This window comes from Xiphias gladius, chromosome 7 (genome assembly GCF_016859285.1).
Source record: "Xiphias gladius isolate SHS-SW01 ecotype Sanya breed wild chromosome 7, ASM1685928v1, whole genome shotgun sequence".
Classification (NCBI taxonomy): Eukaryota; Metazoa; Chordata; class Actinopteri; order Istiophoriformes; family Xiphiidae; genus Xiphias; species Xiphias gladius.
This window is the reverse complement of record NC_053406.1, coordinates 16,666,941-16,693,717: the sequence shown is the minus strand read 5'-3', so window position 1 is coordinate 16,693,717 and position 26,777 is coordinate 16,666,941. Positions and strand designations below refer to the sequence as shown.

Here is a 26,777-nt window from a genome sequence, read left to right as displayed (position 1 = left end):
ATGATGGCAAACCCTCTCCCTTTCCTTGGGGAAATGAAAGGGAGTTAAAGAAGGTATATTTCAAGAAAACCAGTGTGAATTCTGAAAGAATTATGCAAACGTTGGAGAAAAAGGACTGATTTTTACCAAAGCATCGAGTGACATTTGCTAAACCCTGTCCCTGAAAAGCAGTTGTCCAGTCATAGCTTAGCAACTGTGACTAGACTAGGCATGGCAGGCCTGTCAATATGCTGCTCCTAAGGCATGTAGTAAGATTTAAGACTCTGTATTTTTATCTTGCTGTTTATCTGCTCTAACATAAAATGCAAATGTTAACATGCACAGCTAACTAGCTTACTGCCTATAGTAGTAACCATGGGTTTCTAGTTGTCAGTACCAGTTTATGGTGCAATAAACTGTGTTTTCATTGTTACATCCTATTGTTACAATATGCAATATTTTGTTACTTACTTTGATGATCAGAGAGGTCGTGTCCTGTATATGGGAATGCATCCATGCACAGACTGATGCCTCTACTGCAAATACATTGACACTTTGAATTTAAGATGCAAAACTGATATATCCTCACAATAATAGGGCTGACAGGACAGAAGACATATTTTTGACTTTCCAGAGTAAACGGATCAGACTTTTACTTACAGTAAAATCAAAATACCAGAACAGCTCTGATGGGGCTCAGGACTGAGGCTGGCTGCGATGTAACAAATGATTTGACTGTGGCTTATAAAGTTGGAATCTGTTTGTGAAAGCTGACCTGTCTGAATTGCAGAACAGTACAGAATATAATTTGCCTTAATGATAATATTTAACGAAGTTATCGCTGTTGTGCCACGTACAGAAATGAGCACACCAGCTCTCTCGCTCTGGAGACGTTCTCATCATTCCTGCTGCTGTTTGATGTCTGCCTTATTTGGTTTGCGGGAGGTTCACACTTCTGCAACACCAGCCAGCCAACTTGCGAACTCTAGTGTTAGCGATTAGCCCATGCTAGCTAGCTACAGCTAATAAAATCTGCTAGTAACGGTTGTTGTTTCATCTGAGAAAATCCACAGTCGTTGGCTAGAAGTGAGAAGTTGTTTTTCCTTACTGCCTGTGTGAAATTGAAGAACCCTGGTTTCAAAATACTCATACTTTCATATGTAAGGTTCCTTATCACTGTGTGTCTGACATCAGTTGGGCATGTCAAGACATGTTAAATCATTTTTTGGCAGTAGATTTGATGTAAAATTTTGATTTATGTAGTATATACTCAACAAGTGCCTAGGTACAGTGCTGCAGCAGGGAAATCATCCACAAAATGACTAACTAAGATTCCCCAAAACACAACCTGTTTTAAAACAATGGCAACTCAAGGTCCATTTAATAGCTTTTCTGGAGCTTAAACTGTATCACGTGATCACATGAGTTTGTCCAGTCATCATGGAAATGAATCCGTTGACATGTAAGCACATTTAGGACCTCTCCACTGTGTTGGCGTAAAAGTTAAACATCAAAGTTCAGTGATGACCTCCAAATTACGTAATATGTGTGACACAGTTAAGAGCTCTGAAGAAAGCTAGTAAGTGGACCCTGAGTTGACATTGCTCTTTTCAAACCGCTATTTCCAATTTGATGAATGAACTTTGATGCTTAATGGTTTCACAGCAACTCGTTTCCTGGAAAAGACACACTGTAGATGCATTGTCTCACAGGCAAACCAATACGACACAGACCCTTCCTATCTAACACCGTTCTGCAATGCTTTGAGTGTGTAGCAGATGAACAGTTATTCATTCACATGCATTTCACAGAAGGGAGGATTTTGTATATGTGGGTTGACCCTGAGGGAGGCACAGGGCTTTAATTTCTGATGTCTTGTCCAGCACTGTTAGTAGGCTCCTCTGGGAGGTTAAAATGCCCCTCAGACATCTGTAGCACCTGCTCATATTTTTCTCCGAGACAGTGTGATAAAACACAAGTCTACTTTCATACATAAAATAAAAATGCAAGCTCACAACTCATGAAATAACAGTACGGACCAGCTGCATCTGGAGTCTCTCTGTGTGTGTGTGTGTGTGTGTGTGTGTGTGTGTGTGTGTGTGTGTGTGTGTGTGTGTGTGTGTGTGTGTGTGTGTGTGTGATTACATGACTTAACATACATTTTGTCTTTCTGAATATAAATACACATATACAGAGCACATATGTAAAAGAACATATGTCTGTTCTTTGTTGTAGCAGTGCATGCCTGTCTGAGTTTGTGTATTTCCCATGAAGAACATACTGTACATGTGTGTGAGTGTTATTTATGCATCTCCTCACTGTCTCTGAGTGTGTCAGCTCCAGATGGGCTGGGGTCAGAGCAGGGCTGCCCTCCCCGGTCTAGATGAGTCCAGGTGTGGCCTGCAGTGTCACGCCATGCAGGCCAGACTCTCCTTAGACCATGAAACAGGTCGTAGGGTCAGACACATTTCCAAATTCTGTCTGTTTGAGGAGAACAAAAAATGAAGGGAAAAAAATCATACATGTAACAAGCAACTGCATGAACCTCTGTATGTCTTGTAAATTGATATGCCCTGTTGATGCACTGCTCTGTGTTCGTTTGTGCTAAAATGAATGGACATCTCTGGCTTGAATAACATGATCAAGTGATTCATCTCTCTGTTACTATCTTTGGCAGGATATGGCCGTCTGTCCAGTCAGGACAGCTGTGTCCATTGATATCCTCAGCAAGGAGAATGGGACTGAGCTTAAGGACAGAGATCTGGCAATTTTACAACAGGAAAAGGGCACTCAAGTCTTAACATTCTCTGGCACAGCCAATGGAGAAGAGACTGAGACAGAAACAGATAAAGAGGGGTCTATGGGCTGAGAGAGATTATAAATAAAGATTTTGCATGCGCAGATGTGAGAGATGGATGGGGGAGTTTGGTGTTTGTTGGATTGAGGATTTTGGTTTTGGGGGCATCACAAGTCTGTGGTGGAGAACCTAAGGAGAAGGGGAAAGGGAAGATGTGCTCTACTTGTTATCTTGCCTCTCTGTTTACTCAGATTCCTACTCACAGATAGCATCAGCAAATAAGCTGCAGCCAAGTCGACGTGCTGTGGACCAAGCCAAAGCTGACCTTTTGGCTCTGTGAACACACACACACACACACATAACATATACACACACAGTCCTGCTGTTCTCTACATTCTGTCTGGTTATAAACACTGAGCATTGGCGGGGGCCAAAGAAAAACAACAGTCGGATTCTCAGTATGTTTAGTTAAATTGAAGAACGTAAACATAAAGTATATACTTTGTTTTGATTCCCTAGGTAAGAATTTGTTGTCATTATATGTAAAGATGACAAATATTAATCCTTATATATAGACTCTAACTCTAAACAAAAATTAAAAGAATAATATTCCGAGATAAAGGGGTGCCTATCTATGCAGATGGTTTTGGTTTTATTTGCCCAACGACTGAAGAAATAGTCTCTAACAAAACTGTTCACAGCATTTACAGGGACACTGATTCTGCTGCTGATGAAAACACCATAAAACCATAATTAATTTGCCATAAAGATGATTTTTCCATAATCTTAACCATAATGTGTTTGCCATGCACAGATATAAAGAAGAAATTTTACAACCATTGTCACTAAATGTAATCTGGGGTTTTGCAGAATCATCCAATATCAACTTTCAGACTGGTGATAGGGTTGAATTTTTCAAAGCTGTGAGCAGCACAAATAAAATCCCATTCACCTCCATTGTGTTGGGATGGTGGCCGAAATCTCAGAGTTGGACAAGTCAAGATGTGGGAAGATAGTACCAAACCTCTGTGTATGGCTTGATACCACTACCAACCCTATTGGCAGACAAGAGTACCACTTTTGGACACTTGGTTATTTATATCATATTTATTTTTATAGGGATAAATATACAACATGGACAAGTATACAACATTTTAGTTTTATTGAATTCCATTTTTTGTTTTTACATCAGTGAAAACATTTTTTAAATTCTCGCTTTCTGAAATATCTCTGCATGGCAAATATGGCATGCATAGGTCAAGATATTGGTTATGGCAAATTCCTGCATGAATCATGCTCTACACCGATCCATTGCCCTGATCTCTACACCCTTAATTTCAGCCCTGCTACATATAGGGTACACTACTTCCTGTGATAGTACTGATCATTGCCATTGGACGTAAATTGTGAGGTGCAGAATGGTCCAACATGTTTGTAACTCCTTGGTATCATGGGCTGCCACCAGATGTAAGTGAGGAATTCTTTGGCCCCGGACCTCAATTTCTTGCCTACTTTCGGTCCTCCATGTTTATGCATTGAATGAGTACTAATTGGGTGACTATACACTCACCAGGCACGTTATTAGAAACACTTTGTTCATCTGCTTATTCATTTAATTATCCAATCATCCAATCATGTGGCAGCAGTGCAATACATAAAACCTTGCAGATACAGGTCATGAGCTTCAGTTAATGTTCACATCAAACATCAGAATGGGGAAAAACTGACCTCAGTGACTCTGACTCGATTGACGTTCGTGCCAGACGGGCTGGGTTGAGTATTTCTTAAAATTCCAATCTCCGGGGATTTTCACACACAACAGTGTCTAGAATTTGCTCAGTAATATGTGTAAAAAAAAAAAACATCCAGTGAGCAGCAGTTCTGTGGACTAAACACCTTGTTGATGAGAGTTCAGAGGAGAATGGTCAGACTGATTGGAGCTGACAGAAAGGCTACGGTAACTCAGATACCCACTCTTTACAACTGTGGTGAGCAGAAAAGCTTCTCAGAGTGCACAACATGTCGAACCTTGAGGTGGATGGGCTACAACAGCGGAAGACCACATTGGTTTCCACTCCTGTCAGCCAACAACAGAAATCTGAGGCTGCAGTGGGTACAGGCTCACCAAAACTGGGCTGGAAAGAAGACTGGAAAAACAAAGCCTGGTCCACGCAGATGGTAGGGTCGGAATTTGGCGTCAACAGCACGAATCCATGGACCCAACATGCTTGTGTCAACAGTCCAGTCTGGTGGTGGTGGTGTAATGGTGTGGGGAATGTGTTCTTGGCAAACTTTGGGCCCCTTAATACCAATCAATCATGGTTTGAATACCACATCCTATCAGAGTATTGTTGCTGACCATGCGCATCCTTTTATGGCCACAATTTACCATCTTCTAATGGCTACTCCAGGCATGATAATGCACCATGTCAAAAGAGAAAAAGTCATCTCAAACTGGTTTCATGAACATGACAATGAGTTCAGTTTACTTCAGTGGCCTCCCCAGTCACCAGATCTGAATCCAGTAGAACATTTTTGGTAGAACAGGAGATTTGCAGCACGAATGTGGAGCTGATAAATCTACAGCAATGATTTGATGTAATCCCATCAACATGGACCAGAATCTCAAAGAAACATGTTTCCAACATCTTGTTGAATCCATGCCATGAAGAACTGAAGTTGTTTTGAGGGTAAAGGGAGGCCCTACCCAGTATAAGTATGGTGTTCCTAATAAAGTGCTTGGTGAGTGTATTATAACACTTCAATAGCTGTTTGATGAAACAAGGAAAACGTGGTGACATTTGGTATTACTACGTAGTTAATTATACTGTATCTTTTGCAAGCCCCCACTCCCCTTAACAACCATGTCCCTCATTCATATTCCACCTCTCCCTCTATTTCTTTATTCCCCTCTTTGTGAGACAGAGTGATGTGACAGTAGAGAACAGACAATGTCGGGTTACCCTGGTAATTTGGGAAGGAGGAAGTATCCTGGGTGAGCAGCATCCCTCCTCCCAGTGCAGTACGAGTCCCGCTGATGATTCACCAGCCTGCACGATGAAGGTTGGCGACCCCAATTTGAGTAAGGAAGGAGGAGGAGTGGGAGAAGAAGGTGGATGAGGAAGGGGGATAATAAGGAGGAGGGGATGGTGATGCCTATGCCAGTGGCACTTGCTAATAGGCAGATGTCCTTGTCCCTGACACAAGTAAATCATGTCTCTTGGGGGAAAGAATAAAAGAAAGAGAGGAGAAGAGGAAGGGAGGAAACAAGTAAAGTAGAGATTGAGATTTCCGTCTGGAGGACCGAGGCGTTGGGCTGGACGTGAGTGCGTGTCTAAGTGAAATTATAAGCAATTAGTTGGGCCTCTGAGCCCACTGTAGAAACGCTATTTTGATGAAGACAGAAAACAAGCAGGAGGGAAGCCAGAGAAGGTGAAATGACTCCGTTTAAGTGTTTTAAGCTGTTTAGGGTGAGTGGGCTGAGTTGTATTTAAACCAGAGAGGGAAACACGTGATCTGCAGAGATGGAGGAGTGGAGAGATGGAAAGGGGGAGAAAAGATGAGAGGCAGAGGTAGAGACATTCGGCAGAAGGGTGTTTGGCAATGGTGGCGTTGGTGGTTACTAAAGTAAAATTAGCAGTATTATAATTTAAAAATACTCAATAGTAAATGTTATCACAAGTAAAAGTCCTGCATTCAGACTTATAGTTGATTAAGCAAGTATAATCAGAAGAATGGACTTAAAGTATCAAAAATAAAAGAACTCATGTCCGATTATATAATAAATTAGAGTGATTGATTTTGTGTAAGAAACATTTTACTGTTGTAGCTGTTGAGGATTAAACTAAGTTTAACTACTGTATGTTAACTACGCTGTAATGTTGGGCTGTTTCATCTGGAGCAATTTATCGTATTGTATAAGCTCCTCTCATGTTTTGTATTTAACATAATTTTTTATAAATATAGTTGCCAGATGAAGAAATATAAGTAGCAGAAGATGGAAATACTCAAGTCAAGTACAAGTACTGCAAAATTGTACATAAGTACAGCGCTTGAGCAAATGTACTTAATTACATTCCCGCTGGTGTTCCACAGTCTCCGTTCATCCTTGTGGGAAGCACCTAAAGTTTGTTTCAGTCGCAGTCTGTCCCACAGTCTCAGCTAATGACCACAGGAAGATAAACTTTCACAAGTATGTGATCTTCCTCCTGATTAAATAGCTCTATACCAGACAACCACCCCCTCTGCCAGGGCAGCTTCCCCTCGTCAAACACCATCATCCAACCTCCCTCACAAACACCATAAGCACATATCTTGAAAAGCAACCTAGTCATTTAAGGTCACGGAAACATTTCTAAAGGAATTTTTTCTCAAAGGAGTGCTACCATATGTTTTCCCACATAAGATGCTGATAATAATAATATGATCCATTTTGAGAATGGGCACACACAGCAGAGGTCAAGATTGGATCTGTGCCTGCAGCCAGTTCCAACGGGAAACCGCTTTTCAAATACCACATGGCTACTTCCTATTTTTGTCTAATTAAAGGACTGTTGCACTGAAATGGAAAATGCTTGGACAAGAGGCCCTGACTGACCAGTTTCTGTACAACCTGTTTGAGAGTTGAGGAAGGAATTGATTTTAATGTTGAAAATAATGTCTGGTAATTCAAAATATGATGTGGGTTTTAATGAGCCTCACTCACTACTGGACACTAGATAAATTAAGATGAAATATTAATGGTCCACCTGTGGAAACCTGACTGTTGCACTGGTGAACATCAATAGAATACAGAAAAATTGAAAAACAGAAAAACAATACAAAATGAACGAATTAAACGTATGTGCAGAGTACATAAACTTAAGTCCAAACTTTAAAGACAAGAATAAGGGGAAAAGTATTTGAATTTTTTAGAACAGTATAACTAACCTGAGGCAACAAATCAAAGCAGAATCAGTATATTATAAATACATGAGAAAGATATGAAATATATGCACATACATATATATATAAAAAATACAAAATATGTAGAATAACTGCATCAACAATATTAAGTATACATTGTAAAGTATACAGCGAGTTTTTTGAAGGCTATAAAACACAAAATCTCTGTGAGGCTGACTTGGCACAGTGTTGCTTTGAAGAAATGCTAATGTCAAAATGCAAACATGCTCACAGCTTACTAACATGTTCACGTTTAGCAGGTATAAGGTGTACCATGTTCGCCATGTTAGTTTAGTGTGTTAACATGCGCACATCTGAGAGTAGCACCAAACACGAAGTACAACTGAGGCTGATGGGAATGTCATGAGTTTTACAGGCATGTGGTCGTAAACAAAAGAATGGGACAAATTAAAGAGAAAAGTTAAGGGATCACAAAAGTTATACATCCTGAGAGTGACATGAATGTTTCAAATTTCATGACAATCCATCCAGTAGTTGTTGAGATATTTTGCTCAAAGCCACAATTATCAAATTCATAGTAGAGCTAGAGGAAAATTCAAGGGATCACCAAAGTTATTAAGCTCCCTCCTCTGGAGACCATGAATGTCTGTGCAAAATTTATTGGCAATCCATCCAGCAGCTGTTAAAATATTTCATTCTGAACATGTGTTGGATCAACCGACCAACACTCCATCCTACCAGTAGAGTAACTTAAAACAAACCATTCCTTATTCACTAGTTTGGCAAAACACAAAATCTTAAAGATAAACATTTGCCAAACTTTCACATTGTAATATTCACAAACCAGTCAGCAAAATATCAGCAATATAGTGTCTTTGGGTCTTCAGCATCACAGACACTAATTAGCAGCATCTTCCTGTGTTTACTCCTGTGGGAAAGGGAGTGGACCACGATGGAGTCTACAGACTTATAGATAAATGAAGATAACTTTGATCTTACTCTAATTATTGCTTCCCTTCTCCTCCCACCTCCTCATATGTCTTCCTGTCTAGACCTGAGTTGTGCATCTGTGTACCCTTTCCCATATGATGCTGTGGCAACATCTTGATTACACACACAACTCCTATGTCTCTTCAAATTGGACATTTACAGTAGCATTTTGCAACTTCACAGGTCATAACGTTGTGACTGACATACACAGTATTTGACAGAGTAATGAAAACCAGTGCTTATAAAACCAGTTTTCAAACGGTTCTCAGCTTCAAGCAAAAGCAAACCAGCTGAACATGCTGCTGAATCCATGTTACAGTCACCCTAAAATAAAATAAAATAAAATAAAACAAATAAAATATAATGTTTCAGTGCCTAAGGGTTTGTTTATGTTTGGGGCCCAGGCCGCTGCTCAGTGGGGTCCAGCTGGCATGCTCGCCTGCTGGCCTCTTTATCTCCCTGGCCACTTGAGTCGGGGAAGTGAGGCTGCCACACAGTGCCTGGCCCTCACAATCACTGGAGCTCCTCCAACATTCCCCCACGGTGGCAACTCAAACAAACCTGGGGACTGACTGTGACTCAGCCATTCCTCTCGTGACTGCCTGTCTGGCTGCCTCGACAACACCTCCACTGAGCACTCAACAGTAAATATCACCATGTAGTCATACTTGGAGAACTGTATTCATTACTGATTGTACTGTAGGCACTGAGGTAAATGGGGCTTGTTCTGGTTATTATTATTAATCATAATAATAGTAATAATAATAATGATGAGAATGATAGTGACAATGTCTCTACATAATGAAGAGATAAAAATGATTATAAAAAAACATGACTAAAGCTCCAAAAACACTGCCTCATTCACTCATTCACTTTTCCCTATACAATACACACTACATAGTTTACAGTACTCCATAGTGAGTAGTAAATTGAAACTCAGACCCCTATGAACCATGATCATCGAAGCGTCATCACTGATATGTGTACAATTGCATGACTGTAATTTTCATATCAACCATTGTATTGCGGGAGTTTTAGCAGTTTTCGTTACACTTCACACTCAGGGTTCGGACACAGTAACTGTAATGCACTACAGAGTAAACAGAGGGTGATATCGGAGTCTAGAACCACACATGTGGCTCTGTGAGCTAAATGCCAACATCAGTATGACAACGTGCTCACAAGGACAATGCTAACATGCTGTTGCAGGTATATGGGAATGGTTTTGCAGGTATTTGGTCATAAAACAAAGTACTGGACAAACTTCGATCAATTTTGACCCGATGATTGCATTAGGTGAAAAGTCAGGGGACAATTTTTGTGCCAACGCATCTAGAACATATTGAGATATTTAATAGGATAATTAGAAAAGGTGACACTACAGGAAAAATCAGTCAACCCTGTCTCCTAGAAATTACGTTTGTATACATAATATGTTTTGTAGGAAGCATAATTGTTGGCTGGATTATTTTCAGAGGCAACATATTTTTTGAATAAAGGAAGCTGTGATTATGGTGCATGGCGGTCATACAAAGCCCACAACTTACACACCAGAGACTGGGGTTTGCATCCAGAGTCCCATCTGTGGTTAGGCTTAGGAAACAAAAGCACTTTGGCTAAGGTTAGGGAAACATCGTGGAGACGGGGTTGAGTCATATGGTTCATCACCTGGGGATCATGAATGTCTGCACAAAATTAGACTACATTCCATCCGATATTAGTTGAGATATTTCAGACTGGACCGCTGCAATCCCCTGAGCCACGTTGCTAGCAAGGCTAAAAATAAGATGCACAGAAGGCACAGAAAAGAAAGAAAAAAACAAGTTCAAAGTAAGTTACATTAAATTAAAGCTGGCAATAAGCGACATAAGACAAGTCTACAAGATGTTATTTAAAGGTAAAGTTAAAAATAGTCAGAGTATCAGTAGACAACCTACAGAGCCATTCTGTCACTGATTTACTTTTACTTTGTAATGAGCCATCCAGCCAGGAATGAGAGGCAGTTTCACTGGCTCGTCAGCTGGCTGTGTGAATTCCCCATCTCACCGCTTGACTCATGTTCATGAATTCTTGCCTTGTTGTGCTCCCCGTGTGACAACTTAGAGGCAAACACGTTAATCGATGTCTTCTTTTGTGTTAACAGATGTGAAATCAGTCTGCAACAAAGCTTAAGGTTCATCATGTGAATCATCATCATCTCCTCTGAAACGTCCATCATGAACCATGCTAAAAATACATGATCATGAGGTCACTGCCCAATTATTTTAGTCTGCTGGCAGGAGTTTTGGGCAAAAGGGTGATTAAGTGGTTTTGTAAGTTATCAGACACTTGCCAGGAAGTGTGAGAGGGCCACAAACAGGAAGGAGCGGAATGTGCTTCCTGTTGGCCAGCGGTATTATACAGGGCAGATTCCTTGTACCATCATGACTGACGCACTGACACACCAACACACACACACACAAATACAAATGGATACCAAGAGGCTGGAATGTTTTTCCACTGAAATCAGGGAGAAGCAGACTGTCAGGAAAGACAAACAGTAAGGCTAGATAACACTGAGACAGTGTGTCCCCATGTGCTGCAACAAATAGGAGAGCATGGATCCAACTCCATTTTTAAGAAGAGATATTGGTGACATTTTAGCTCTTACAGTGCAATTTAGTTCTATGAAGTAGGTTCTAATAAAATACTTAGGGGTTCCTACTGCTGCTTAAATGTAGGTACAGTGGAAGAAAACATGACCACGGGAGTAACAACTGGACATTTTAGAGGAAAGGAGAAATAAATTATACTCCAAGTAATTTTGTTAATACTGGGAACCTAAGGGGTACTGGGGAAAAAAATTAAATTTGGGGAAAATGGTGTTAACAACATTATTCATACTGTGTAATTAAAGAGGAAAAATGGCAGAACAGTCAACACAGAACACCCACACATTATTTTACAGCCTGTACATCTGGTACTTACTGTGTAACGTTCAAGTTTCACCTGGTATGTATGAGAAAATACAATATAAAAGAGCAGTGCTCAATTTTTACAGGTGTGCCATCAGCACCGACACGCCGGGATTTTATTGATATGTCTTCTACTTCACTGTAGGATTTGGAATAAGGACAAGTCGAGACATGGGTATATGTATTTTTGAAAGTTTGCATCTAGCCGGCATATTCATCTAGCACTGCAGCAGCTTATAGTAGGTATGCTGGAATAGAAAACATATGTATTTTCTCAAGTGTTCAACTATAAGAAGTTCATATTGTCATCCTAGGTGGAAAACTTAAACATAATAAAGTAATCTAATGATATAACATACAGATGTAGGTGGATCAAGATGTAATATCGGGTGTTAACTGTTCTCCCCTTTTTACTCTTTAATTACACAATAAGAACAAGGTTGTAAGCTCTTTTCCCAAACCTGGGTTTCGTTCACAGTACGGTACCCTCTAGGTATCCATCATTTACAAAAATATTATAATTAAAAATTCCCAGTTGTTACTACCTTGTTACCTAGTTTGTTTTTCTTGCATTGTGCCTACATTTCATCTATACGCGTGCTATATCTATATATGAGAATCTATATGAATGAGGACAAACACCAAAAATCCGTACTACAACAACCAGCACATGTTTAGGAAATAGGAGTAGCTGATAACTGTTTCAGACAGTGAAAATTACATTTTTAATGTGTGTGCTGAAAACATTATTTAAATTCATAGATTTTTATGGTCAGCAGTATTTCTCTGCAATATTTGAAAAAACACAAGTCCAGAATAATCAACTCAAAGCCAAACTTCCTATTGTATCTTTAAAGTTAAAGGATTTTGGAGGTTGGAGCAAGCACACATTGGAAACTGTATCTAAGAATCTGCGGAAAGTATTTTAATTTTGAACATGGTCACGAGGTATGAAAACTTGAACGCTAGAAATAAAAATAAGAGTAAATGTAGCTAGTAAAATTATAGAAAAGTCTGAGATGCCACCGAGTGAGAAATGAGAATTAACTATGTAGGACAAAGCCTTCAAGACTGTGAGTGGGCCTTCAAAACTTTTATTCTCAAACACTGTAGGTGTTACTGAGAAATACAAGAGACACCAAAAATGTGTACAAGTTATTTCTGGAAAATGCAATAACTAATTTTGAATGCAAAGCCTAATTAAATAAATAAGTAAGTCTGACACCCTGCCCCTCTCTGCTTTTTGCTCTTTTAATTTTTTCTAACTGTATTAATGTCTTTTAAAAGTAAAGTTGTTTATAGATGCTAGTCTCAATGTATGTGTTCAAAACGTACAATATTTGCCTCAGAGCATTGAGTGAAGTAAAAAGCATAAATTGGCATGAATGGAAATGCATGCTCTATGTACTGTATATGTTCCTGCAGACGTTATGGACACTCACAGAGGTGAGAGTGAGAACAAAGGGAGTTGAGGGGTGCTGGTCATAGCACAGCATGCCTGTGTATATGAAATTAACATTGGTTGTCCTTGAGGGCTTCCTGATCGAATCACACAGGCCCGGTGACGTCATGCGAGGGTTTTAAGTCATATTTCGGATTAGGGAGGGCTAGAGACAGGGAGAGAGAGAGAGAGCGAGAGAGAGGGAGGATGAGTCACTGCCTCACAGATGACTGTCTACACTGAGTGGTCAGATAATTCAGGTACAAAAAGAGACACGGGCACAGCACGACGGCCTAATGGCACTCAAATAAAATGACTTATTGGGAACTCGCAAAATACACCTTTTAGGAAGATTAAATAGTATTGATGCCCCCTCCTCGTCCTCCCCATGAGGCTGGTGCTAAACAATGATGAATCCTGCTCTTCTGTATTATATTTATGACCAAGAATTTAAATAACTAATATCTGTGCTGCCATCAGATGCGAGCTCAGTCTTGGCTCTGTAAGAAGAAAACAGATTAAGGAAAAAATGATCTGATGTGCCCCTGATCCATCTAATACCACAGGACATTTGAAGGCCTATTACCTTAATTCAGGTTACATTTTTTGGATCTGTGACTGAAAACATCAAAATTAATTTATTGTTCATTCTGGTGTTTACTGGTTCAGATATTACTGAAGTTCTGTATTCGTGGATGGATTACCGAATGGGCCTACTGGGAACAGGCCAATACAGGGTCAGGGATCTTCACTCTGTCTGAAATGTTGGAAAGTCAATCAAGAGCTCACACGCAGAAAGACGTGAAATCACCGCACAGGGAAGCAAAACGACTTCACAGAAACACAAAATGACGACAAACGATGCTTTCAGTTTGAGTGTGTTGCTCCTCTGTAGGCCCACTGTCTCAGAATCCATCCTTGACTGAATTGTAGATTTCAAGTTAAATACTTACACACATCCCTTTTTATGGCCAAAATCACTGGATTAGTGCTTGAAGGATTACATAGTATTAGAGATTATTAATAACTTTCCAAAAAAAATCTTAAGCAAGTCAACATCCAGTTAAGATTTCTTTGTCAAACTACTGTTTTCAATGTCGAGAATTGAATTTCATGCTGATCATAAATAATCTTTTATATTTAAAAGCTCAATTAATTGAACAAAGTAAATATACTATATGTCTAATATACAGAAATGTGATTGATTTATTATTTATCTTTTACTCAAGGAGCTTTTTCCAGAGAATAAGAAAGAGTCTAAGTCCATCAGGACCTCGGATGTAACTTTTGATCATTCTTTACATGTGTTTTGCCTAAAGTAGCAGTGAAAATGATAACATTTTAGAGTACAGTTACACCAACAATGGACGGAGGCATTGTTGCAGTCTTATGTTTTTGATTTTATATTAAAACCATCATCAGGAGCAGGTACAGGAGCCAGGAAACAACAGTGTGCCAGCTGACTAATAAGCTAATTAATTAATCAGTTCATTTAGCAGATATTGTCATAGGCCTAAACTTTGCTTAAGATATTACATCAACACATATTAACAGCCAATGCTTTAAATGTATGTACAACATTAGAGCTGCAAGTAAAAGTTATTTCAATTATCGATTCATCAGCACAATGATTTTTGCGATTAATCGTTTGGTCTATAAGACATCGGAAAACTGTTAACAATGACCAACATAATATCCTATCAAATATCATTTTGTCTGACCAACAGTCCCAAACACAAAAGAAAACAGCCAATTCTCAAATTTGAAAATAAACAAACATCACCTTTTTGCTTGACAAATGACAATTATTTGATTATCAAAATAGCTGCAGATTAATTTTCTGTAGATCGACTAATCGATTAATCATCTAATCATTGCAGCTCTACATGACATTGCAACAAGTCTGCTCCCGATAATGATTGTAAACTAAAACTTAAAGCTTGAAACAGCAAATAAGCGTCAGAAGCTATGTTGGCCAGAAACACTTGAGCCTGGGGGGACACTGAAACAATGTAAAAGGAGGACATTTAGGATTCATTCAAGTATGTAAGTTAGGCCCTGCAGCAACAGTCAGACCCCTGCATCACTTTAATGAGACAATCAGGTAACTTTAATTTAGCTTTTTCTTTTTTTTCCAACTGGTCCAAAACTGGAAAAAGGTCAATTTGCTATCATGTAAGACAAAGAAGGAATTATATGTTTGAAACCACTTTTCAAGTAAATAAAGATTAATTTACTGTCAATTGATTAATCGATTAACTGCCTAATTGTTGCATTTCTAATGTGAACCTGATGGAGTTTGATGAAATACACACTACACAGGTCATACTGTTGACAGTGTACTGCTGACTATCCTAGAAGAGTTATGGAAAAACATCTCGGAGCAATGCATAGAAGGGAAGTGGAAAACTTCTTTCAAAATTATGAAATGTGATATAGTTTAAAAAGGATTTGATGGTTTGGGGGTTACACATATCAGTTACAATTTAGCAACATCAGACCCTCGTCTTCTCATGTGTTTTTATTTGCAAAAACAACTCTGGTATGCTTCTAACAAAATCTTCATCACTTTTCCAAATACAAAATGGACATTCAAATACAAAAGTAGGTAACTCCAAAAAAAACCAAAATAATAATAATAATTTTAATGAGGCAAGATAAACTTCTCAACTCGAGCACCAAAACAGTAATAACATCTCACAAAAGGAAGATAGCAGTTTTGACAATCTACAGAAAGCTTTATGGTGCAGAGCAGAAATGGGATAGATTGTGATACAAAGCTAGATACTGTGTAATATTTTGAAATTTTGCTTTGGTTGTTTGATTTCCTGGTCTTAAAGGCTGCATTACAATTAAGTTCTACAACTTTCGGATTTATTAGACTGTTAGAGCTGAAAGAAATAAACACATGACTATCTGCTCAGCCATCATAAACATTACTAAGTTATTTCTCAAGATGTTCTTGTGGGTAAACATATTCCGAAAGCACCAGTGATCCGCTGCAAAGTATCATCACATTACCATTAATTTGGGCAATACTTTGTCAAAAAATCAGCTAATATTCAACTCTCACAATAGCATCATCCAATCCCGGTGCAAACTTTTTTTTTGGTTTTGATGTCTACTTTGCAACACAGGAATAGGACTCCCTCTTGTGGTGATGCTCAGTCACAAATCAGTTTAATCCGATGAATACAGACAGGACTGAAATAGCAATGCACAACCAAAAATGTAAAACAGTTTTATAAACTATCTCAGAGAGCGTGAAAACAGATCCTATTTGCTGTAACAAATGAGATTTCCAAGTGCCTCTTATCCAAAATGACATGTTCCATTTTTTATACAGGAAAGAAAATCTTCAGGTGTTCATGCATCAAAAGTAAATGAAATCACATCCTGACACCTGATCAGTGCCTCTTTCTGCACCCCGATGGGTGTGTGCAAGTCCGAAACCTGAAAGTTCAGCACGTCGATGTCAGACGCTCCAAACGTGGCCTCCACATTCACCTTCTCATACATGTGAAACTGAACCTTCTTGTTGGTCATGGAGAGCAGACACCGGAGGAAACTCTCTCTCAGCACGGTTCGTGCATGCTGCTCTCTCTGCAGCTCTTTAGGGTCTGCCTCTGAAGCAGCTGAAGTGGAAATGGAGGTGCGACAGAGAGCGATGAAACGGGGCGATTTGGGGTCAAATCCACGGCTGTTGGGGTCGGGTCCTTTAGGCAGGCGGAGCACAGACACCAGCATTGCCATGTCGAGTCTTTCTCCCAACACCTTTGAAAGGAAAACAAAAATCGTTAACTTGGCAATATTAATACTGGAAAGAAAAAGTACATTTTTAAACATCAGTTTAGGGTATATTCACACAGATAACTAAGAAGTGTAAATTACTGGGAAAAAAATGAAAATAAGCCTTTTGTTTTCTGCGAACTGATTAATCAATTACAAATGATTAATGTATCATTCCTCATAATTGATTACAATCTCAACAAATAATAAATAATATATATATTAAGTAGCTACATCACTATAATCAGATAATCTTTCTTTCAGTAAGGTAACCATTAGACTGCACACAGTAACGGATATGTAACTGGTATCTGAGCTTTGCGTTGTAAATCATTTTACGTGTATATACTGATGTAACTGATGTCGACTTCAGATCCACAGCCTTCAGTAAAGTCACATGTCTCTCTCTCTCTCTCTCTCTCTCCTTGATCACGTTAAATATTTTCTGATGAAAACGTAATGTTGAAATGTCATAATTGTACTTAAAAAAAAATGTCTTTTGGGAGCATCTATTCAGTGTGCGGTCGCCTTTTTTTCTTGATATTGTTTTTTTCTTTTGCTTACCCACCTAATATCATTTCAGTCCTTATCAAGCAAAAGTGCAAAAGAGTTACCGTATCTTTCTTCTCAAATGTGAGGTTTTTCTGTTTTATATCATTGTAAATCATATATCGTTGAGTTTTGGACTGCAGGTCACACAAAAACAACATGAAGATACGTTTTTTTAACTTTTGTCGGACATTTTTCACCCTATTCCTGCGATTAACTGATTTAAATCATTAGTCTGAAAAATAGTTGACAGGTTAATCGATATGAAAACAATAATTTGATGTAGCCTCGTGAAATATAGGTCTGTTTCACGACAATGTTCACGAGCAGAACTGATATAAACTCGTTAAACAGTATACAGAAAACACTGTTGGGTGGAAATATTTTAAGGTAGCAATCACCGAACGTATTTTTCTATTGAGTGTTTCACTTTCTATTTTTATACTGTTTGTTGCACATTGTTAAATTGAAGTTCATATTATAATAGTAGTCTGTTACATGCAATGGGGAGGTTTTAAGCATCAGCTCCACAGTGTGAAGAGTTAACACAGTGATAGTACTGACCTGTAACAGAAAGAATGCATTGTTCACAGTTTGCACTCACATCCCACAGTCCCTCAGAGAAGATGAAACACTCAAGAGTTTACTGATATGCGCGCACGCACAGAGCGGCCTTGAACGCAGGTACCAGAGGTGGCAGGACAGCCCCCCCCCCCGCCCGTTGGGAAGAAAGAGATAGGTAAACAAAGAGGCAGGGCTTATTCTCTTACAGGTCGCTGTCTCCCGGGATTGGATGTGGTCGGGTGCTGTGCACCCACTAGGGAGAGCTAAGTCTAAACCACGGCCCCTCCCCACCTCTAGTTCACCAATCACATTCATATTCAATAGGATATGATTGCGTGTAAGTTTCATTTTGGGTCCCTTTATTCTCGGCGATTGGTTGCAAGCTATTTTTTTTAAATTATACAATTTGAACTAAAATGTTAAACGGTATTTTGAGTCTGTCCTCTCTCTCAAATCAAAGAACACGCCGACAACACTGATAACTGATAAAGCCTTGTGTGCTTTGATGTTTGGACATCTTGATACTCTTTTGTGGTTGCGTTATATGCCTATAATGCGGCATAATGTAACGTGTAAGTCACAATAAGCTTGACATGACTATATTGTATTTATAAAACACAGTTGAATCAGCTATAACTTGAACAGCCGAACAGTAGATGGGAACAGATAATCTGCGATAAATTTGATATTTAAGCATATCTGCCCACAATGCATCAGGTAGGGTCGCCCTACAAAGCAAATATTTATTTTACGAGTGAAACTGTGTTTACTTTTAGCTAAAAAGTTAGCAACTTGGTGATAGCACGATGTGTTTGCTCAGATAACTCTGACAAAAGCTGGTATAACTTCAACACGGTATAACGACAAAAACGCGTTTTTCTTCCTCAAATCAGTGGCTAATACAGTGTCCCATCAAAGATGCACTAAACCCCCTGCGGATAAATTATACACCTACCAACTCCGTCCTCCGGCATTAGCAGTAGCATGCAGGGCGACGTCTTTTTCTTCGATCGATATATTGGCGGATGGCAAACGTTTCACATTTATTATGGTGCCCCCAAGTGGCCAAAAAGTCAAATAACATTACTTCAGCAGCTCTATTAAAACTGCCAGAGTTTGGACATGACAATTGGATTTACTGAAGACAGTCAGTCTGTTGTATTACTGCAGAGCAGAAGGACATGGACACTGTATGTGAACAAGTAAACATTGTCTTTTCGAAATTAACTCACGATAGACAAGAACAACACCTGTAACCATGATAACTGTACACAGCAAAGATGGTAGTCTAGTTTATTCTATAAATACTTAGAAGTAAAAAGTGCATGAAAAAATGTGAATACAGCTTCATTTTTGTTGGCTAAAACTAACAAAAATAAAAATGACTAGAATTTGACAAAACTAATATACATCTTCATTAAAAGGTGCCAAAATTAACACTGAAACATAGGTATAGTGGTTCTGGTATTCTGCATTCTGGCAAACTGTAATGGTTACTGGGAACACCAAAGTGTAGCCTTCTTAAAAATATTGTGCTGGAATGTACTGTGCTCTAGATTTGAGTGAGTACCAGGTCTTCCTCGGAGAATCTCACGTCTCTTCTATGACAGTCCAGGAAGACTGAAGGGAGCAACGTCAGTCCAGATTTCTTTCAGTCTTATCCATCTGCCTGTCACAATGCAGGGGGGTGTGGGTGTGTGTGGTCTAAAACAGGAGAGAAATCCTCAATACTAATGTAATGAACAAGAAATACAAGCCCAAATACTGATCAGGGAATAAACAAAGATAAAGCAACTAACTCACAGTAGTTAGCTGTTGATGAACAGCTGAATTAATCTGTCATCCAAAATACTGACTGTGCAACATGAAGGCTAGCGATTTCCATGTAGCTTAATTATTAAAGTGGCAATGTGTAAGAATTGACCAAATGTCGAATACATACTCCAAACAAATAGGGGGCAAAATATTACCAGAAAGTTGGGCCCCTCTTATAAGAAACGAGGAAATCCACTTTGTGATTCGATTTGATTGGATTGGGAAATAATGTTTTCCACACAGTCTTACCTTGAAAACCGATAATGTAACTGGTATGTTGTTGTCTTTGGCTATTGTTTGACTCACAACGATGATTTGCCACCCAGTCTGCCCAGTCAGAGACTGGGAAGATGGAGTGGTGGCAGGAGTAGGGGACGAGTCACGAGAGGCGGAGGAACACGAGGGAGAGGGAGAGCAGAGAGAGCAGCAGCACCAGTAGCTGAGCTTGATCAAAGAGTGGAGGAATGTCGCCGAGAGAGGACGGCAGCATCACCGTTTGCGTACAGCCTAGTGCACTTACTACTCCTTCATACTCACATGTTGGACCGAGGGCAGACTGGATGATACAGTGACTCACTGTCGCCCCTTGAGGTACAAAGTGGTATTATGAGACGGGGCGTGCTGGGCTAGCCGGTTAGCGTGCTAACTTCGGTAGATATCGCTGCAAAACAATACATAGATTTCTTTGACATGACATCAAAACTGTTATTTCTTTGAATTCTTTTGACAATCCTAGTTAATTTTTGAATGTCTTAAACTAAAATACTCATATTACACCTTTAAACCTAGCAAGGCTCTTTAGCCATAGCTGATATTAGCATAACTAACTACCAAGTGGCAACAGGCAATACAGGGCTAACTTAAAACAAACCATCTCCTTAACTTAAACACAACCACATTACAGTCTCTTTAACAGTTAATCTACTATTTAATTCAGTAGTATTCCACTTACTTTCAGTCATCTATGCACACAGAATAAGGTTTACTTGGGTAGAGTCCCTTCACAATGACCGACTGGGGAGACTGGATGTCCAGACCCTCCCTGGGCTTGCGTAGCTATGGTGATTAATTGACTTGTTAACGAGCACAGCTAGAGCCTTTTCTACAGTGACCTTGTTCTACAAGGCCTTGTTCGTTGCGGTTGCATGATTTGACACTTTTGACTTTAAAAGGTATATACTGTGTCAAGTATTCTGTGTAGTAAACAGTACTACACTGGAGGTACTTTTATGCTATTGTGTCTTCCTTTATGCTTGTAGAATCAAAATATGTATATTTACCCAGCTCCCTGGAATAGCAATGTTGTGGTCACGTTCAGTATTGCAGTAATATGTGACACACACCAGCCGCAAAAAGACTTTTTCCCATACACGATCATTGATAAAGGAACAGCTGTAAAACAATGAACCTTTATCTCTGAGCGTCACAGACACAATGAAATGACTTAGTATTATTGGAACTTGATCTGTCAAATAATTTCATGTCATTCTTTTGTGTAGGGAGCCAGCAGGTAGCACTTGTGGGACGCCATCTTTGGAACACGGTGTCAGGTTCTCTTCATATGTAGTATTTAGAGTATTTTGACTAGTGTTCCTGTGCTCTAGGGCTCAAAGTGAAAACCTACATCTTCACTCCCTTAGCTTTTAGGATGACACACTCACCACAAGGTTAAGACAGTGGACGGTGCCATAGTTACTCATGGTGTCCACTGAAGGGCAGTGTGTACTCAGGATTAACACTTTATAAACCAACTGTCTTTCTCTCCCTCACGTCTTATGCGGCCACTTAATGACTGACGAATCAGCATCCAGAATCTTTATTTGCACTCAGTAAGTATTTGCTGTTGCTGATTGCCTTTAAGTACAGATAATTTCACAGGACTGCCTTTGTAGTTTATTTGATGGTGTTGATGATGTGAAGAGGATGAAGGAGACTCCGCTGACACTGTCTTGATTGCATATAAAGGTTTATTCCAAAGAAGAACAGCGTCAAGTCAAGCATCTGCAGCCCTGCTTGTGAGAGGGTGCGAAGCCAATGAACCACTCTGAAATTCAGCCTTAGTCACCGACTCTTAAATAGGACAGTTGTTTTCCTAAAAACTGTCCCTCACATATGGTTTTAGTTACAAAGCATTATCTGCCTTTGGGAACTGCAAGATCCCTTCTGAGGACCTTTGACCTATGGCCTCTGAGCGATATCTCTATTTTCACACATGGTTTATATTCTACATATATGACCATACACCTCACCTTCAACCAGCTATCCAGCTGGTCAGTTTTTCTATGCACCCCCTTCGTTTAAAAGTCTTAGAAGTGGGACTGCCAGGTTCTTTCACAGCACTTATCCGAAGGTTTATCCCATCCTTAACTAATAGAACACCAAATGTATTTATTCTCGTCCACAGGAGACTGTCATGATATTTTCACCAGGTACGCATCATCGTTTTTATATGATTTTATTGACCCGATTTTATTGATTCATTTTCAGCATTTATGTAGGTGTGGTAAGACAGACATTGATTTGTCCTAGATATACGATAGAATGCACATCTTCGTACAATAATGGGCAAACTACTAGATTAAAGGCATAAATGTTGGACTGCTCCTTTAATAGCCACACGAGCATTCTGGTGCCAGGCCATTTGCATACATCTAACTTAAACGCACTCATTATTGAGTACCGACGCTGAAATGTTGCTTAACCTGCAGTGACTTTCTTTATGCACCTGACACTACAAACAAAGTAGCATATGACAGAGTCAAAAGCTCAACAACTAATCCACCAAAATGCCATATGCATAAGATCCCATTTTAGATACTGGCCAGTCTAAAGACCTGAAGTGCTCTGGCTGGTTAATGCCTTTGGTGGTGTTAACACCTGGCATCATAGCACGTGCAATGCCAGGTGCTTTGATTATATAGACTTTATGGATTTTTTTGACGGGCACCGGCCCACCAATGCAGCCACTGCAGGCTTGTAGCCATCATTTGATGAATCAACGACTCATATGATGGATGTTGGATGAGAGGTAAAACATCTTCAAGAATCACGAGCAAATCCAATTGCCTTTGTATACCAGACAGAAATCGCTTAGGAAGGGGCCATGTTGATCCGCAGCTGCGGTTGATAGGCATATACAAGTACACAATAAACACCCACTTGAATCATTTTTTTGTGCTACCAGCCTATATATGGAAAATGTTGACTATTGCAGCTGCTCCTAGAAAAACAACCGTTGATTCACTCAACTCACTCAGCGAAGCATATAATTTTGTTTTCAACAAGAAAAAATACTCTGAATAGTGACTGTTCTTTTTTCTTCTGCCTGTTATTAAGAAAAATTTAAAAACACAAATATCCTTGTACAAACAAGCATGGATATTGAGACATCAAGGGACAGCATCTGGAAAGCTCTCTACTGGATTTCCTATCTGTCAGGGAGAGTCCTGTGTTTAAAGGGGATGTAAGTGGTGAATGTGACTGGCCATGCTTTTCACAAGTATTAACACGGCCCCCTATGATGTAGGATCATGTATTCTTTCCCGAAGCCACCTAATTTCCAAGCGCGCAGCTTTTGACTGTGCTCTGCACCACTCCACCGGGATCACGAAAATCCGGCCAAAGAACTTCACTTAACCCCTTTCAGTGGAAAAAAAACATCTAGTAACTCAGCTAGGTACTTCTAAACCAAATCTTCGAAATGTTAATGCCTGACAATTCAGATGATATTTCTGGGAGTCAGACTTAAAATGTGTGATACAGATTGTAATCTGGACGTTATGTGGGTGTTTAACCTTTACCTTCTCATGCTCCGTCTTGTGGGCTGACTCATTTCCTAAACTCTCTCAGCATCATCCTTGCACTAAGATTAGGCATAAATTCTGCCTTTAAAATTACAGAATACAAAACATTACATTTTATTCGGACGTCATGAATTTCTTTTATCATTCCTTCTAACATTGGAAATTTGGGAGATCTGGTCTCTTCTGGAGGAACTAAGCCCTCCCTGCCTCCCCCTAAAATGCAAACACTGCCCAAAAGCCATAGGTTTACTACTTGTCACTTGGGATTTGGTCAAATGTAGAGGGGTCCTGTATCAAAATCTATTTTCAAGACCTCAACTTTTTTAGTTTGAAAAAACAAAAGGTCCACTCCCAAATAATTACGGTACAGTCTTCATCAGTGGATGGAGTATATGGAGATGGATCTGTTGGAATGTGATCAATAGCTGTTATGGTTTAATATTCACTGATGACGACCATGTAATATAGTTGAAAGCACAAGTGGAAGTTAGTAAGTGGACCTTGAGTTAGGGTTGTTTTGCCGTAACATATGGCTGCTATTTATATTTATAATGCTTGTAGTTTTTGGACATTTTATTAAATATTTTGATAATACAAAATCGGTTAATTTGCATTTATGTATGAAGATATTCTAAATTCTGTACTTAAAATTCAGGGGTGCAAATAATTTCAAGCAGGACTGTATATAGAATTGACATTAGAAGGCTGTTTTTCAAATTAATCTGCTGAAGGAGGAGAATTTCTCTGTGCTCACTTTCAATTTTAGTTTAAGAGGTGCACATTTGAGCGCCACTTTTGACCATGCAATAATTCAGGAAGCCAGTTCTGGTATAGTAAGCAAACCCTCAGTGCACATACACAGGGGATGAAGTTATCACTGAAGAACATTGTGTCTACATTTTACCCCTCGAGGGCCACTTTTTAAAAATTTTACTGGTGTTCACACATATGATACAATTTTCAAAACCTATAAAATCTGGCCTATTTGAATATGTATGCTGCTGTAATACTACATGATATTAAAAACACTTATAAAACCACAACGACAAAAAGATTAAAATGCGCTCTTACAGTGCATATTCCTAAGTTGCATGGACACATTAACCTAATAGGTTCATTTGACCAAAAAAATCCTCCTCAGTTAATTACACTGTTACCCTCAGTTAACTTGTGGCTGAGAATACTTCCTGAGGAAAGCATTGTTTGTGTTAAGTCTGCCAAAAATAATACAGTGCTGGGTTAGGAAACTTAGTATGTAACAAACTGAAACCATGTGTTTGAGACCTGGTTTTAAAGATTTATGTCTTCAGCGGAAACAAATAGGCTTAGGGCTGGGTGTCACATACAGGCTTGGGGAAGGCAAAAAGTATTCACTGACACATTGTTTATTTTGGTCCTTTAGTGAGATGTGATGACAATAAAAAAAAATTGCCAGCCTTATCAATTCATTTGCACTCTATTAAATATGATCTGATTGTACACTTCATAGTGTCTGTGTTATTTCTCACTGCTAACAGGTTGGGCATTCTTTTGTAGCCAGATATCAGTCAGAAACCGAGGCCGGGATCAAAGCTCGAACCATGCCAGTGCGAGACTTGGGGCAAGGGGGTCACAATCAGGTGAATAAATTGTGTTTTTAAATAATGAAACAGTTTGAAGGGATACTTTCATGTTGATAAAGTCGTGACATTTTAAAGCCATTAGGCCTTTAAGCAGACTTCAAAAGTCTATCATGATAATCTTTCTCTATGTTGTTTTTCAGGGATGGTTGTGGAAGTAACGGTCTAAAAGATGAATATTTATATTTTTTTTTAAACTTAAATCAGATGAACTTAAGTCAGACTGCCTGCTCTCAGTTTGAGACCTTTAAATCCAAACCCAAAACTCATCTTTTCGCCAGTAACTGCTGTTTTTTGATTATTTCAGGCCTTTTACCTCCTACCATCTTCCTTCTGGGCGGGTTGGTGTTAGTATAGTCCATGTTTTAGATTACTGTAAACCTTCTGAAAACCACTGCATCTTTTTAAATCTCTGTTTGTTTGTTTCCCCGGAAACACAGACATTTCCAAGCAGTGTGTATATATCTCTCTCTCCCTATTTTTATCTCCCAGTCCTCTCTTTTATTTCAGGCTCTCTGTGCTGGACCATCAGCGCAATAGTAGCCCAGTGGGAAACTATAGGCAATAAGATTTTGTTGAAAACTACTGTATAGTCTAAATGGCGTTTGTTTAATGATTAGTGGTAGTTAAAAGGGTCAGCAGGTTTCGATGCCACTGGGCCTCATCAAGCCTTCTGCAAGAAAAAATATACGATACAGAAAAGACTGCATGTTTTTGATATATACTGCTACTTTAAATTAATACCTTATTTCATATGATGCAATTTTACAATTTTCAAAACCTATAAAATCTGGCCTATTTGAATATGTATGCTGCTGTAATACTACATGATATTAAAAACACTTATAAAACCACAACGACAAAAAGATTAAAATGCGCTCTTACAGTGCATATTCCTAAGTTGCATGGACACATTAACCTAATAGGTTCATTTGACCAAAAAAATCCTCCTCAGTTAATCACACTGTTACCCTCAGTGAACTTGTGGCTGAGAATACTTCCTGAGGAAAGCATTGTTTGTGTTAAGTCTGCCAAAAATAATACAGTGCTGGGTTAGGAAACTTAGTATGTAACAAACTGAAACCATGTGTTTGAGACCTGGTTTTAAAGATTTATGTCTTCAGCGGAAACAAATAGGCTTAGGGCTGGGTGTCATATACAGGCTTGGGGAAGGCAAAAAGTATTCACTGACACATTGTTTATTTTGGTCCTTTAGTGAGATGTGATGACAATAAAAAAAAATTGCCAGCCTTATCAATTCATTTGCACTCTATTAAATATGATCTGATTGTACACTTCATAGTGTCTGTGTTATTTCTCACTGCTAACAGGTTGGGCATTCTTTTGTAGCCAGATATCAGTCAGAAACCGAGGCCGGGATCAAAGCTCGAACCATGCCAGTGCGAGACTTGGGGCAAGGGGGTCACAATCAGGTGAATAAATTGTGTTTTTAAATAATGAAACAGTTTGAAGGGATACTTTCATGTTGATAAAGTCGTGACATTTTAAAGCCATTAGGCCTTTAAGCAGACTTCAAAAGTCTATCATGATAATCTTTCTCTATGTTGTTTT

General features: G+C 39.1%; 1 protein-coding gene and 1 long non-coding RNA gene across 2 annotated transcripts; both read right to left on the bottom strand.

Moving 5' to 3' along the window:
• Positions 1-15,572: 15,572 nt before the first annotated feature.
• Positions 15,573-16,837, bottom strand: gemin7 (gem (nuclear organelle) associated protein 7). The gene has a single exon (XM_040129999.1). It carries the CDS (start codon positions 16,817-16,819, stop codon positions 16,433-16,435), a length of 387 nt encoding a protein of 128 aa, XP_039985933.1. The 5' UTR covers positions 16,820-16,837; the 3' UTR covers positions 15,573-16,432.
• Positions 16,838-19,544: 2,707 nt separating this feature from the next.
• LOC120792507 lies at positions 19,545-20,844 on the bottom strand. The gene is made up of 3 exons (XR_005707824.1): positions 20,736-20,844; positions 20,321-20,444; positions 19,545-19,672 (listed from the first exon to the last, which is right to left on the bottom strand). It is a non-coding gene; the product is annotated as an uncharacterized LOC120792507 (long non-coding RNA).
• Between the last annotated feature and the right edge of the window lie 5,933 nt (positions 20,845-26,777).

Excerpts from the sequence above, each read along its gene's own strand:
- gemin7 (XM_040129999.1), bottom strand. The coding sequence starts at position 16,819 with ATGGCAATGCTGGTGTCTGTGCTCCGCCTGCCTAAAGGACCCGACCCC.